A 16,593-nucleotide genomic window follows, 5' to 3' on the forward strand; every position below is an offset into this window, starting at 1 on the left:
GCCTAAGCTGTCCGAAAAAGCTTTGATGTGAAGCGTCATACGTGCTGACAGACAAATATTGCCCATAACAGTGGAAAAGACAAAAGATGACCGAGGCCACACACACACCCCATACAGAAAAAAACATGTCTGTCTGAAGCTGATGGCAGACAGGGTGGCAAAAGAAATCGAGGTGAAAATAACCACACTGTGTGCAGAGAGATTATGTGTCTTTGTCTTTTTAGGCAGAATATTAAGTATTTGAGGTTAAGGTAAGGCTTGGTTGTTTTGCATGCAGACAGTACCGCTTGCTAAATCACAGGACACTAAAAGTTGCATCTCTAAGCTCATGCTCTTTGTATTACCACAGTTAAAAATAATATTAAAGCTAAGATTTTTTCTGCGTTAATCTAGATAAACTAGTTGATGTCAGTTATTGATTTTGTTGGATCAACTGGTGAGCAATCTTGCCCACCCATACCTACTTCATATTGCCTTTCTAGATAAACTACCTGTCTGGGAGCAGTAAGATTTATTCATTTATTTATTTTAAATAATGAATAAATCTTTTAGCAGCAAGTATGAACTTGTGGATGAACTTGTTCATTTATAATGTTATTAAACAAAGGAGACAAAATACTTAAATTTCAAATAAATGCTGTTCTTTTGAACCTTCAAAAATACTGAAAAGTGCTTTTTGGTTTAAGCAAAAAAAAAAAGTAAAAAATAAATAAAATAAAATAAAATAAATAATAACAAAAAATATTTTTAAGTAGCAAATCTCAAGCATATTAAAATGATTTCCGAATTATCATGTGACACTGAAGACTGAATTAACTGCCGCAGAAAATTCACCTTTGCATCACAGGAATAAAAGTACATTTTAATATACATTAAAGTAGAAAACAGCTACTGTACATTTTAATAATATTTCACAATATTACAATATTTACTGTATTTTCAATAAAATAAAACCTTGGTAGTGTGCTTCGTTTCTGGCATCAACTTAAAACCAATAATAATAATAATAAATAAAAAAATCTGAGTATGCGAATCTTAAAAAAAAAAGATTGACATAGTTAAGTGCTATTATAAATATACTTAATGAAAACTATTTTAGCAACACTTTTCAGTCTAATCTAATTAAACCCAACTCTTTCATCCAATATCAGTGCATTCTAAAATAGAAATTATCATGCAAACAGATTTAGATTAAGCACCACTAATGTGCACGTCACACTATTGGTAACTTTTATGAATACTGAGTCTCTAGACAAAGAAGATGAGAGCAAGACAAAGAGCAACAGAGAGAAAGGGAATCATCATCTTGCGTCCATGTGCAGGCATCGCATACAATGTGTTTTTAACAGACCTCCCAGGAAAACACCCCCTTACCACATTCAAGACATCACTGAAGACAAGATCAATGGACTGATGCTACATAAAAATGTATACACAGTTATTGCCCGACTGTACAATAAATGATTACATTAATATGAATCACTAATTTCTGTCTAGATCTATAGATTGGACTAGACACACGACCAGTTACAGCTCTCCACTGTCTCCACGTCAAAAGAAGACCAAACTAAGGATAACTAGCTACCAGGCATGCACTCCTTCACTGGCCCACTTTGTCTCAGACATCTTGATATGGTTTTTTTGATTTCTCAAAGGATTTATGAACAGGCCTTACAGACCACAGTGTAAGTACTTTGAAGCCTGGGCAGCCTCCACAGCTTTAGATGAACATCACTGGTGTCACACGGAGAGCTTCAAACAGAGCTTGACAGCATGTTGCATGGATAAATGATTAGAAAGAGGAAGTGACATGAATATCAAAGGCCAAGACAGAGCGAGAAAGACAGAAAGAGAAGGCAGTGTGTAAGAGAGGAAGGTGCAGGAGTAACACTGAAGACTTGGATGAGCAGTCCAGGCATGGCAGCCAGTTAACTAAGTGCTGCTGTCAAAGGACACGTGTACACAACATCCAAACAGTCCGGCCCTTTATGAGAGCAAGAGACCGCGCTGCACATTTCTGTCAGCGTTCCCGGGGATTATTTCAGCGGTAAATCACCCGCCACTTTTACAAATCTGCTCAACATAGCCTATGACCGCATATTAAAAATGTTCAGCAGGAACTGAATAAATCATGTAATAGCATTTTAGTTCCTGTAGCTTAACTTGGTGCTACTAACATTAGGGTCATGGGGTTGATTCCTACTGAATACATATTCTGATAGACTATTGCAAAAATGTTCAATTTGTTAGCATTAGTTAATGCATTAGGCATGATGAACTAACAATATAGAAATAACACTTTAACTGCATTTATTAATCAAGGTTAATGTTACATGATATCTTATTTGCTCAATTCAATATAACAGTTTTCTATTATAATATTTTAAATGCAAATGTATTTCAATTTCACAATCATTCTAATATTCTGATATGGTGCTCAAGAAACATTTCTTATTGTTACCAATGTTGAAAACATTTGATCTGCTTAATTTTTTTTTTATGTGAAAACCATGATCATTTTTTTTTTGATGAACAGAATATATTTAAAATGGAACATTTTGTAACAATGTAAAAGTCTTTACCTTCACTTCTGATCAGTTTATTGTGCCCTTGCTGAATAAAATGTCATTAACTTTAAAAGAAATGAAACCGTAGTGTACACATAAAGCACTAATATATTTTTGAAATTTCAAGTTCAAGTATAAATTAGTTAATATTTGAGTTACTGTTTTTTTTTTACTTTTTATTCTTACCTTTTAAATTATACAATTTTTCACATTTTATTAATATGATAATATTAATCAAATGTAAGAAAAATAAAAATAGTATCATATTCTGTCAGCATTTACTCACCCTCAAGTTATTCTGTATGACTTTTTTCTATCTCCAGAACACAGAGGAAAATATTTTAAACAACGTTGGTGGTCCAAGCTAAAAAATAAAAAAAAGCTAAAAATCTAAAAAATATATATATATTTTGTGTGTGTTAAACACCAGATATTACATAGTAAAGTTTTACAACAACATTAGACCTAATTTGTGATGAAAACTTGAAGCAAAGTTTTGCCTGATCTGGATTCACTGTTTTGGATCTCTTGCATTTAAACTGAGAATGCACGTGCAGAATGACACGTATGGTGCATGATATGGCCGTTTCTCAAACGGAAGGCTGCATCCCCTGGAGGTCGCATTTGTAGGCTACATATGTCATAAAGAACATATATTACATATTATACATATGTTATATATTTTACCATAATTCTCAGTTAAGATTAAATTGTTGCTTATTACCTGCAAATGTAATGCTCATTTAACTGAAATAAACCAGACTTGATGAGGTATGCAGCCTGCAAATGTAACCAATGAAGGATGCAGCCTTCACAGCCTTCTGTTTGAGAAACAGCAATAGGCAGAACCGTAATAACACGTGCAGCAGCAGCCTCCCCCAGGTCCTAATGCCCGCTTAGTAAGGAGTTTTAATTCCGAAGGGGGCTGTGTTGACTTACTTCTAATAAAATAAAAGCAAAATACACAATTAATATAAATTCTGTTTCTCTGATTAAACAAGGCAGCAACTGATACCATAAAATCATGAGTATGTTTTGACTTGAAGGTCAGAGGCTATAGCTTACATGAAGTTTTTTTTTTTTTTAATCACAAACATGACACTTTAATGAAATAATTTTATATATAGCAATTTATTCATTAATGCTTAATTAAAAAAAAAAAAAAAACTTATCAGCTCTAAAAGATTTTCAGAATTTTTGCAACTCTTTCGCTTTAGACCATTTACAAATGTTAAAACAGAATAAAATGTTAAGGTTACCACTGCATCTTTCTGAAGAAAGACATTAATAAATGCAGTGATTAACATATAGTTTGTTTATAGTTAATTTCAGATCTTCAGTGCTGTCATTATAAAATAACTTTATTATTGTTTATTTAATTCTAACAAATAGGCTACTGTTAAAAACAAACCAAAATGAAACATTTAAACCTATATATCGGTTTCAGTAGAAAGTTATTGGCATTTTGGATATCGGCAAAAATACATATTGTGAATCCCTACTTCTGCCTTAACCCTCTTTTCCTCTATGAAAAATACAAACAGCACTAGCAGCCAAGCTTCTGCCAGGTCATCTAGAGTTTGATCTACCACTCTCATGTGATCTACCCACCAGCTTTATCTTCTCTTATGGTGAATCTCCTGCAAAAGGGGAGGAGAGCTGCAATAGTACTCAGCATGTGATCAGTGATAGATAGAGAAAGATAGACCAAGCATTGCAGCACTGGTCTTGGCAATGGAATGTGACTCTTTTATCAGGAAGAGAGATAATGGGCAGAGACTGAGGCCTGATGCTGTTTGCACAGAGCCTCCTACACTGATACAAACACAGGATTGCTAGGTAAACAGGTTCACTTACACCTCTCCCTTTCAGTTCTGGTTATTTGAACACAGAGCTGTGGTTCTGTCATCGCCACTGGTCACAGCTGTCTCTCTACGGAGTGTAATCAGATCTTGAGCCAGACTTTGTACCTCGACCAACTGCTGCCTCTGGAGCCAAGCTAACTCAATAAGGCACTGCAGAAGTCTGACATCATGTGTGCGATTCCACACAGACTTCCTTGTGGGTTATGGACTGCTCTTTGTGCCCTGAAGAGGACACAGAGCAGCTGCTCGTCATCCACTGATCCATTTATTAAATTATACACAGCGAAGCCCAGGCCGCCTGGTCTCATGTTGTCTTAATTCTGATGACCTTCTGTACATCTTTACATCCAAATTAAGCACCAAGAGGTTGTTAGTTTTGCATTTGCAAATTATGTTGTTATTTTATTGCTTCGTTCAAACTTGAAATGTGCATCACCGTTCAAAACCTTGGAGGTTGATATGATTTCTTAAATGTTTTTAAAAGGCACTTATGCTCACCAACACTACATTTATTTAATCACAAATACAGTAAAAACTGTTAAATATATGAAGAGTTTGGTTCCAAAACGTGATAAACGGCATTAAAAAAAAAAAAAAAAAACTGATTTTCCGCCTTAATCAGCATTGTATCTGGTTGGTACTGAAAAGTAAATTTTTAATTTTATATTCTCAGGGTTATTAAATCAGGTTTTCTCCCTATTTTTTTTTCCAAACCGCGACCAATGCCAGTCTCCCTTTTTTGGAGAACGCGATATATCCGCTCAACCAATCACAGTACACCATTCCATGCACTGTAAACGGTAACAACCAATCACAGCGCACCATTCCATGCACTCTAGATAATAATGGCAGTGCTTTGAATACACCCGGCATCCTAGTTTTCCTTATTTACTTTGTACTTTGTGATCAACAAACAAGGGCTGCACGATAAATTGCATGTGATTGCGCATCTCGTCAGTAAAGCCTATTCTGTGATTAATAGTACTGGTAAATCTCCATCACGTGCTTTCAGATATAAATTATTCAGATGCATTTAATACACAGAGCCGTAGATCAGTGACAAGTAATATTGCATTGATTAGATGAATCGCATTTGATTATGAACGCGATATTGCGTAGCTTGTCGGTGTTAGTGTTTTTATTAATGCCATTTATGTCTTTGTTAATACAGCACATAGAACCTGTCAACTGAATGAATGTAACATGGCAAAGATGAATGCACTTTTGGAAGTTGAATGTAAGGAAAATATTATGTTGATGTTGTTCATGTTCTTGTTCATGATGAGATTTTCTTTTATTGCTGTAATTAATTTATAGCATTAACAAGATGACCTGTTGAATTAATTTTGGAAATGATGACTGATGGATGTATTTTTAGTTCAGTGTCTGTATATAAGATTAGATTTGACCAAGTTCAGAGGCTGTCATATGTGGATCAACTTACTATGTTGTGCATTTTCATCAGTGTCAATCTGAAAAAGAACTGTCATATCGATTCAATGGATTTATTGCATTTTGAGAAAAAAAAAATGTATCATGGATTTATTGCATTTTGGGGAAGAAATTATAAAATTTTATAAAAAATCTTTGAAAATAAAATCTTGGACTTAAATTCTTTATGTTATTATAAGCTAAAGATGCTATGTGAAAGTTAGTGCTTTATCTAGTTAGTTAGTTAGTGGAAAAATAGTGGTTTTCATCTTTCCACATTCTTGCTAAAGAAAAAAACATTTTTATTCAAATTAATCAAAATGGATTTATTACCAAACTCTTTATATATATATATATATATATATATATATATATATATATATATATATGCATTTTAATATATTTTAAAGTGTAATTTACAGTGTCATATGATACTTCAGAAATCACTCTAATATGCTGATTTGCATTTTTATCATTGTTAAAAACAGTTAATTCATTTATTTTACTGTTTTTATAATATAATATAATATAATATAATATAATATAATATAATATAATATAATATAATAATAGGACTGGTTTAGTTTAGTTACATTTACGATAGCTTTACTCGAGCTTACGATAATAACCCTGTTAAGTCCATTTGCTAGAAAGGGGCTGATGCCAAGGATCTCAGATGAACCCCTGACATTTAAACTGCCAGCTGGGGAATCTGGTTCAAGACTGCCCAGTCTCATCAAGCTCGCCAAACCCTCACCCTGACAGAGATATTTTGAGAGCTGGAGATGAGAAGTAGCATCCATGACTGTAAATGCACCTAAAGTGTTCCTATCTGTCATCAAGCTGCCATGCTGCTTCAGTCTGCAGTTCAGCCAAATGATCTACAGTGAGGAGATGTTAGATTATTGCCAATGGTTTCAAGCCATAGACTGCTACCATATATACAGAAAAAAAATACCTTATTCAACCATGACTGGTGTTTCATTGTGGGCTGCAATTATATACTACGATTCATTATGGATACAGAGCTAATCTGAGATTTATCTTGCTTATTTATCTTTGCTCTAAAATCATTCAAGTTTATTTGTATAGTGCTTTTTACAATTCAAATCATTGCAAAGCATCTTTACAGAAAATTACGTTTCTACAATATTTTAAAATTATGACAGTTTTCTGTTTTATTATTCAGTCCTTAAAGTTCCCCCCAAAGTGAGGATGCGATCCAACAACCTCAGAAACCCAATGCAGGACAGCATCTCCAATTTCTTCTGTGTAAGACAGCATTCCCTATTTGTTTCCTCCTCATATGGACCACCAGCAATTTGGACCACAGGGAAGGGCACTGCAGCGTGCCAAACCCGCCCTCGTAAATAGACCCACAGCTCTGCAGGGTTTCGGGGGTAATGTTGAGTAACCTGGTCTCCAGCACTGTAATGAGCACCTGCTTATTAAGCACGGCCTTTGTGTCAAAAATCCCGGCCGACAGCCATCACACGCAAGGCCTCTAATCCTGATTTGGCTCTCTTTTTGCTGCTTCTTTTTTTTCTCTATTGCTTTCTCTCCTTTCTTTCTTTTTCATGAGTGTTTACATATTAAGTTATGCCTTGCAGCGTGAGCTACTGCTGTTGCAATGACACTGACAGAATCGCGTGCCAGAGCAGACACAGCTGTTCACGAAAAGACAAGACTGCACACAACGCATTTGCCGAGCTCGCGTTATTAATCACATCTGACCCAACGTTACACTAAGAACACAAAAAGTTCACCCAATTCCTTTTATCTTCTCTTTTATTTCCCAGATGCTGAAACAAACGCGAGGCCACTGATCTTTGTTTATATTCCTGCTCTCTGTGCATTTCCTGACCTCATCCTGACCTTTGACCTATTGCAATGACCCTAGGAAAAGTGCACCCAAGTTAGCAATAAGTGTGAGAGAACATTAAAAACAGCTATTGGAAAAGAGGCCCTTCTGTCCAAGTTTGAAATACCTGGAATGCTAGAGCTCACAACATGAGATCTTGGATTCGCTTTTCGACAGTGAAGTGCATCTCTTGCAGCTGAAGTTGATCCTTGTTGTGTTGGACACCTGTAATCCTGTAAAACACAAGCTAATCCTTCTTTTAAACAAGGGATAAAGAAATTCCCAAGCAGCCTCCTGTATCGAAACAGTGAACCGCCCATACACGGCAAATTGCACATGACGAAGGCATCGGCCTGGTCTTGCACGAGGACAATGCTCCGACAAGCTCAGTCCGCGGGAATGGGGAGAACAAAGGTGGGATGGCAGCTCTCAATCTCTCATTCAAATCGAGTTGCCCTCTCCCACCTGTGCAAACACTCCAGCTCGGTATGTCACAGGTACATAGACAAGAAGGGGAAGAAACAGTTGAACACCCAGAACTATTCAAGCGCTGAAACTTTTTAACTCAGATTATAAAAAGAAATGTTCAAAGGCTTGGCGCGCCTCCTTTGTGTTTTAATGCCTCCTCCATAAATACCGACACTCAAAGAGCCGCGTCGACGCAATACAGCAACGACAAATGCAGCTCATTAGCCGCTTTGTTTACGTAAACTGACTTTTCACCCACAAAACCGACGGCTTTTGTGATGTGAGCGCACGTTTAACATAGATCACAAACTACAAAGAAAAGCCCTCGGACTTCAGAGGAGAATTATGGGCTAATGGTTCTGGTTTTCATCTGAGATTAAAAAATAGGGGATAAAATACAGCATCAGCTTTTGCCAGACTGGGTTCATGATGTCCTGACATTAATGTTCTAGTGTGTGTGTGTGTGTGTGTGTGTGTTTGGACTCAATGCAGGACCTGATGTTATGAACATCATGTTCAAATTTAACAACTGCACTATTTCCCCGATTGAAATGTGCTGGTTAACTTGCTCAGCATTTACAATGCCAAGGAACACACGCACATGTGCATGTGTGTGCACATACACACACGCAGACAGAGGTATTTGCCAAATAATCCTTTAAAAAAAAAAAAAAACTCAGCTGCCACATAGGTACACTAAACAATGCTCACTTCCTGTGGCAAGACAAACTTATGCAGAAAATGTGTTAATAGTGAAATCACAACATAATTATCTCTAAAACTGGGCCAAATTGGAAACACATGTACACATGCATGCAAACACATAATGTCCCCCTCAAAAGAACTAAATACTGACATTTCCATATATATATATATATATATATATATATATATATATATATATATATATATATATATATATATATATATATATATATATATATATATATATATATATATATATATGTGTGTGTGCGTTTTATTTTTATTTATTTTTATATAGTTTTTTTCACAAGTGTGCTGCATTTAACTGATACAGTTTGCAGCTCTTTCAGACAGACAGACAGACAATAACTCTTTCTCTAGCACACACAGACAGACAGGCAGATAAGAGCAACTCTGGTTACAGCTGTTTGTATCCTTAGGCATTGTCAACTCTGTGCCAAGTACATAATTTCTCTAACACAGGAATATGTACAACTCAATCCTATGTGTAGCTCACTGAAACTGTATAAATGTGCTTATAGTAACATGCAAGTTAAGTTATTTGAATAAATATTCTATAGAGAATCTATAAGAAGGCATTATAAAAGAACTACACCAAAGATGTGCTACTTTACAGAGATGCATCAGACGTTAGCCATTTAAATGTAACTGAAAGTAACTGAAATAACCACAAATGTCAGGACATGTCAAAACATCTCAAAGCCCAAAAAAGCCCCTGATGGTTAAATCAAACACAATTAGTAATAAAATTACAGGATTTTTTTTTTGCATAGCTTACAATTTCAAAAAAAAATTCCATGCAATTTGCATATGCACGTTTATGTTTAAGACCCATAAAAATTAAATTAGAAACATGTTTGCTTTACAAGTTTTAAATATGGTCTCTTCCTCACACAGATATCTTATGGCTTCGGAAGACTTGGAATATAGCATGCAAGTTACATTGACTAGTTTTATGGTGCTTTTTGTCATTTCTTCAGAGCTCATCATTCATATTCTGCTAAAATTTATCTTTTTAAAAGAATACAGTGACGCAGATTTGAAACAACAAATTAGTTTTCTGCATTAAACTAAAGCACAGGCCGACTTTAATCATACAAACCATATTAAGCAGCCTATGGTTTTCCATTGCATTTGGCTTCTCTGTAACTTGGCCGGTGCAGCCAGAGACTGACGCCTGCATTACTGTTGTCCTGCAGAGGCAGATCACAGACACAGCATGGCCCCAACAGAGCTGCTCCATTATCATTTGTTTGATAAGCAGGGCCTGCCTGCAGAGCTGCATTATCTGTCTAATAAACCCAGAGATCCTGACACCTGCTGAGAGACCAGCTGAAGGGAGAGCTGCATAACTGAAGCCTGTTTTCCCTGTTCTTATCAAAGCTATTTCTACTTTAAAAGGTAGATCATTGAGGTAAATGGGGCATGAGGGCCAACATCTCCTGTTTACAACCCCAGAGTCTGGAACTGATTTAAATATCTGAGAGGAGAAAAAAAATGAAACCCTTTTCCTGATGTTTCTGTGACTGCAAATATACCACGTTTTACCGTATCTGACCTCTTTAAAGAACACAATCCAGGCCTTTGATACATGTGCCACTCTAAACAGCTGGTAACTGCCGCGACTGTTGGATACACATTTCTGTCTTTCATCGAACTCCACGACCGGTAGAGTGTGTAAATCAGAGCTATATTTATTAGCATGGACACGGTTTTTTTCGCCTCAACTTCAAGTATACGCTCTGCAGCAGCAATCATATGCCAGATCAGAACAAACGTCAAAAAAACAGACAAATGTCAAGCTGCGCTGCTCATTACAGCCAGGCGCCGTGCCACAGGAACCCAAACATTTTCTTGGGAGAAAGCAGGCAGCTTCTTTCCACCAGCAGGAAAGTTAGTGAGAAACAGGAAATATTCTGACCACACGAGAGAACAGGGATGCAAGAGCATTTCTCAAACTGCTGTGTTCACACTTTGTCTGAGCTGACTGCTGTGTTTGTGTGTGTAAGGATTGCTGGAGGAGTGTCATGCCAATCTGAGCTGCCCATACTCATAGAAAACCAGTGAGGTTTTAAGATGAAAGCAAGCAGCCTACACTAGTGTGCACACTTGCTGTGATCAGATTCTTGAAATATTCTATGTAAATAATAGTATTTTCACATTTTAGTTGGATAACGGCAGAAATACCAGAATAACAGAACTCTGGTCTAAGTTATAGATTACACTATATAAATATATGAATTACACAAAGGAATATATTCTAATAATGATTAAATCAAACTGCTATTCAGCATGCTTTAAAAGGATAGATCAACTAAGATGCTGCTAAAAAAAGACAAACAAGTATGTGTACAAGTAAGGAACAACCAAACAGCTTCCCAAAAAACACTCTTGTGTGCCTTACATCATAGATTCATGGTCTGCAGTTGCTACATCAAAATATGCTGACATTAACACCCGCCAAATGCGGGTGGATTTTAGCAGTGGCATGTAGCACGGTCACTCCCATTAGCCACTTTGGCAGGTTGATTGCAAATGTAACACTGATTTTATGCAAGTTAAAATGAGTAGTAAATATTAAAGGGGTCCTATTTTGCTTTTTCACTATTATGCTTTTTCATCTTCGATGGAGACTATCCCTACAGGCCATGGGAGAGGATTCAGAAATGGCAGAAATGTGACGCAACTGATGGTGGTAGGTCACGTGACAGAGACAATGTGGTGAATGTGCATGTACATGCATTCATACTAAAACATATTCTTTTTTTGGTCAGGAAGTAAATACTTATTCAGAAAAGTACCTAAAAGACAGTATTCGATTTTGCATGCAGCCAGACACTTGCTTCATTCTTGAATGCACCAGCCAACTGAATGAATCATTTGAATGAATGACTCAATGACTCACTCATTAAGACAATCACATACTTCCACCAACTAGTGGTTTACTTTCATATTTAAAATGAGCCAATCATTGCATTTCCCCCCTACCATTTCATATTTATAGATTCAAAAACTGATTTAAAAGACTAAAATGTAAGAATTTGATATGAAAGATAATGCGTACATTTGATAAGGTTAGGAAAAGATAGGCCTTTCCCTAGGTAAAAAAATGTCCTGGAAACCTGCAAATAGACAATTTTAGTATGCAGCAGTGAACTAATGCAAATTTAATTTGTGCAGATTGAAAGGTAATGGAAACGCACCTACAGTTTTAAACGAACAGGCTGAATGGATGATTAAATTAGAAAGTAGTCGATAATTTGTCAAAGTTATCGACAAAGCATTCAATAAATATATCCAGCGACATCTATGATCAATGGCAGAATGCATCTTAACTTTTGCGCTTTATCTTACACAACCTTGTGCTTAGGTTGTGCTGCTTTAAGGTTTTATATCTAATCATGATTTTGAATGTACAGATACACCTGCTTAATTTCTAACTTCTCACAAGTAAAATATGTACTGGCAAATAAAGTAGTACTGAAATATAAATATTATCAGGAAAGACCTGCTCTGCTCAAGCTGCCCCCCTCTACAGTGAAGTCATTTCAGAATTCATGCTCTTCCAGAATTCTAGGGATACAAGTGTTTGTCACACATTAATGATCTCAACACACAGTGCCAAAGTGTCATTAGAAACATATCCAGTAACTGCCTTGCCTTAAGCTCCATATCGTGTTTCTCCACAACATAATAGTCACTTTACCCAACAATGAACTCTCTTAAATGAACCAAGTGCAGTTGTGTCTGACAAAATCTATTAAAGCACAAAGGGTTTCCTGAAACTTTCCCTAATTGTTTATTGAATATTACAGCTTGAAGAATGCCACTGTTTTAGAAAATCCACGGCCATACATCTCATTCAGCTACCACTGTATAGCCAGTTTACTGAAATGCCATATATCTCACTCCTCTTTCCTTTATTCCCTACTTTTAACACTCAGATAGTGGGTAAACTTGGGCCCAGAATTCCAAGAATGGCTGATAGGGGAAAAGGAAGAGCAATCCAAGGACAACACAGATTGAGAACCCCCCCTCAAGAAGTGCTCATAGCACACAATGAGGGATAGAGTCAACAAATGGACCAATAAACAGAGAAGACAATGGATTGTTTACTTAGCAGAGGTCAGGCTCTGACTTGTGGGTTAACCTGGCATTCTTATCAGTGCAATAATAGTAATCACCTTTAACAGAGTAAATGCCACAGTTAACTCATCCAGCATTTATTATGCCAGACCAAATAATGTTGTTTCAGATAATAGTGACCAAAATGAGACCATAAATGGCTAAGCCAACATAAAAGATAAACAGGTCTGGAATCCCAGTATGAGTCAAAGCATAAATTGTAAAGGAATTTTAATCTGCGATAATACAAGATGAGCTTAGATATTACACAACACACAGAAATGGCTTTTTCTTTCAAACACACTCATTTATTTCCTTTGAGAGGCAGTAAAATGTCCTTTGGGCTCCCAGCAGGGTGATGGCACATGTGGAGAAGGTCCACACCTTTCTGACTCAACTCTCCGATACGCAATCTCCTGCACAGTTGGTGTCGTTAGTTAGACTTTGATTTATGTAAATTCCGTTTCAACTTGGCAGGGAACACTGAATTATGTACCTCTACATTTCTGTTACAGTTCAAGGAACAGGGACCTCTTGTTTGGTCTGAGACACCGCAGTGCAGATATAAATGTGAGACTCCAAAAGAATGACTGCGGTTAGTCTGCTGTGTCAGTAAACACGGCCGGCCCGTTCCCTGACGTGCTTAAAGTAGTCAATAAACAAATTGGGCAGCAAAAGGTCACTTTTTAATGTTGTGACCTCATAACAAACTAAAATTGGTTCAGTAGCACTGTAATTTTTTTTTTTAATGCTACAATAACATCTTTGATTCAATCAGTTATAACAATAACTAATATTGATACTTATGAACTAATAATTTCCACACAATTTTATTGTCAGTTTTAAGTGTTGTAAAAGAAAAAGTAAACTGAATTTATCACTAGGCTACAGATTATTGCTTAAATGTATAAAAAAATATATATTTGAATACTTTCAATTAAGGTTAATTATATTGCAAGTTTTTACAGGACAAATCCCCCCCCCCATACACCCCCCCAAAACATACAAACAAACAAACAAACACTAAAAACCTGTGTATAACCCTTCAAACCCCTAAAATACTGAAAAATTATGTGATTTATTGATTTGTGATCATATTTGAAAACTTTTGGACACTTCTTCTTTCTTAGTTCAGAGAAGTTTAGACAGAACAAAAGTTCAAGAGGCAAAAGTGAAACATACAAATAATGATCTTCTAAAAGGTACACTGAAATATGTTATTTGTGAGACAAAAACATAAAATCAGCATTATACCGCTATCGTATTCTGTATCAAAGGAATGTGTCAAGGGAAACGGGCTATAATAATGTCCTAATGAATGAATAAAAGATTGATAATAGACAACAGGACTCACCTCTAGCTTCACATGATAACGCCACGATCAAAACCCCAGTGAAAAAAGTCAAGCTTCCTCTCTCTGGAAACATTTTATGATGTCCCGCCACTAAAAGAAACCATGAGAATCATAACGATGGAGTTTTACTCTGCACAGCCTATAAAACTGCGACGCGATAAATTAAAACACATCAGCAGCTTTCTTCATCAGCTCGTTAGTCGCGTCGCGTTTAGGCGTTCGTTTGCAAAGTAAATGTGGTGTAAATAGAGCCTTATGAAAGTAGTGCTGGGGTATTGAGTACTTACATGTCAGTCGAAAGTAATTGAATCCTATGAGTTAATCGGTTTCTAATAGAAGGATGGAGACGAACACTCTTGAGCAGCGAGGTCTTCTTTTAAACGTCTTCCGATTTTTTAGTATTCTGTCCAGGAGAGGAAAAGTTGAGGAGTACTTAGGTTCCACTCGCCTCTTCTCTTGACATGACCCGTCAGCATCCCTGACCGTGGAGAGAACTCGAGATCTACAGCTGTGAATCACAGCAGCGCTCCACCACGCCAACAGCTGGAGACCGGCACAAATTAAACACGAGCGCCCCCTGTACGCGCACTGTGGAGGGGTCAAGACACGGCAATCCATACATAACCGTTAGAGAGAGAAAAAAAACAAAAAACTCAGAAAACAATTAGATAGGGTGAAATATGCAATTTCTTTCTTTCTTTCTTTCTTTCTTTCTTTCTTTCTTTCTTTCTTTATACTAAATAATTTAAGTAGCCTAGTTCAAACAAAATAAAAACATTTTTCTCAGCAAAGAAAAAAACATTTCATGGTTTCGATCCAGATAAAGACTTTCATACTAAATACTTGTATTTATTTATTTTTAATAACTCTGCATTTGCTACATTTTAAACATCTCAGCAAATCAGTTATAAAAACAACTTGCAGTGTCTTATGGTCTTATTTATTTAAAGTTAAACCATGTTTTGTGTTATTTATTTATTTTACTTTCTTACCCTCTTGGCCTACTTGTTCAACCTGATTCAATGCTATTAAAAGCACTTACATATCTGAAGCATGTTAGGCAGAGCTTGGTTATATTTTATTACAGCTCTCCGCCACTAGATGGTGCTCCAAGTATGTGTGATGTCTCCAACAGCCTTCAAGACTCTATTCACATCAAAATACATTATATTTCATTTTCTTTGAGCGCCCTGAAGAGCTTAGCTAATAAAACAAAACAGTTAAAAGTATTTTAATGTTTCAGGCCAAGACCAAAATTGTTTTCCATATTTCATAGGCTTTTTTTTTTTTTCGTGTGGGTTGTAGGCTACAGCAAAACAAATTACTTGAATCATTTGACATATTGACTTAAACAACAACCACAAAAACATTAAAGGTATACAGTACTTCACCTAAAAATAAGTATGTTGTTATCATTTAGTCATCCTCATGCCTGTTCAAACCTGTATTTACTTTATTCTTAACACAAAAGAAGATATTTAGAAGAATATTGCAACCAATTTTGGTGATCACTGGCTTCCAGTGTATTCCTTTTTTGTTTATCTTCCTTTATGTTCCACAAAAGAAGAAAAAAGTCCATATAGTTTGGGAACAGCATGAGGGGTGAATAAATTATGGCAGCGATTTAATTTTGGGTGGACTATCCTTTTGATCTGATTCTACCAGACAGGGTGTTTTGACTGCAGTTTTGATTTTCACAAATGCCCTTTTATGGTATGCCACAGCTGTGGCTGACTTTTCAAGAATTGTTGTGTTCAACTGGTTCGTTCCACTTCTATCTCTGTAGCTGTGCAATTTGATGTCACTGCAACCTCTTCATGAATCAAAAATGAGATTCTGTGGTGTGCAGAAGCTCCTGGGGGGCTTACGGTTTCCTCTCCTCCTTCCCATCCACATGATGCGGATTCCCAGAGCGATCTGGCGCTGGATGAGAAACCTTACATAGGTCTCCAACCACCCCCGTGGCCCCCTGGCAGTCCTGCTCAGATATCTGGGATGAAGATGTCCTCAGCATCCACCCACTCTGTAGTCTGATGGTGGGAGGTGATTTAACAGTGCTTTGTAGCCATAGGAGAGTCTGGCTCATTTCCTCTCTGGTCCCATGCAGTTTCCTTCTCTTGCTTTTTGGATCACCCAAAAGTTGCATATATGGAGTTTTATGACTCTCAGCAAGTGCTTGCATGGCTCAGCACTTTA

General features: G+C 36.5%; 1 protein-coding gene across 1 annotated transcript in view; it reads right to left on the reverse strand.

Moving 5' to 3' along the window:
- Positions 1-14,897, reverse strand: part of fgfrl1b (fibroblast growth factor receptor like 1b) — a 33,275-nt gene extending 18,378 nt beyond the window's left edge. The window contains exons 1-2 of the mRNA XM_052573684.1: positions 14,685-14,897; positions 14,398-14,487 (exon numbers count right to left, since the gene is read on the reverse strand). Of these exons, the coding sequence (XP_052429644.1) occupies positions 14,398-14,470 (73 nt within the window). The 5' untranslated portion in view covers positions 14,471-14,487; positions 14,685-14,897. The remainder of the gene's footprint in view (positions 1-14,397; positions 14,488-14,684) is intronic.
- Positions 14,898-16,593: the final 1,696 nt, after the last annotated feature.

Source organism: Carassius gibelio, chromosome B14 (assembly GCF_023724105.1).
Source record: "Carassius gibelio isolate Cgi1373 ecotype wild population from Czech Republic chromosome B14, carGib1.2-hapl.c, whole genome shotgun sequence".
NCBI classification, from domain to species: Eukaryota; Metazoa; Chordata; class Actinopteri; order Cypriniformes; family Cyprinidae; genus Carassius; species Carassius gibelio.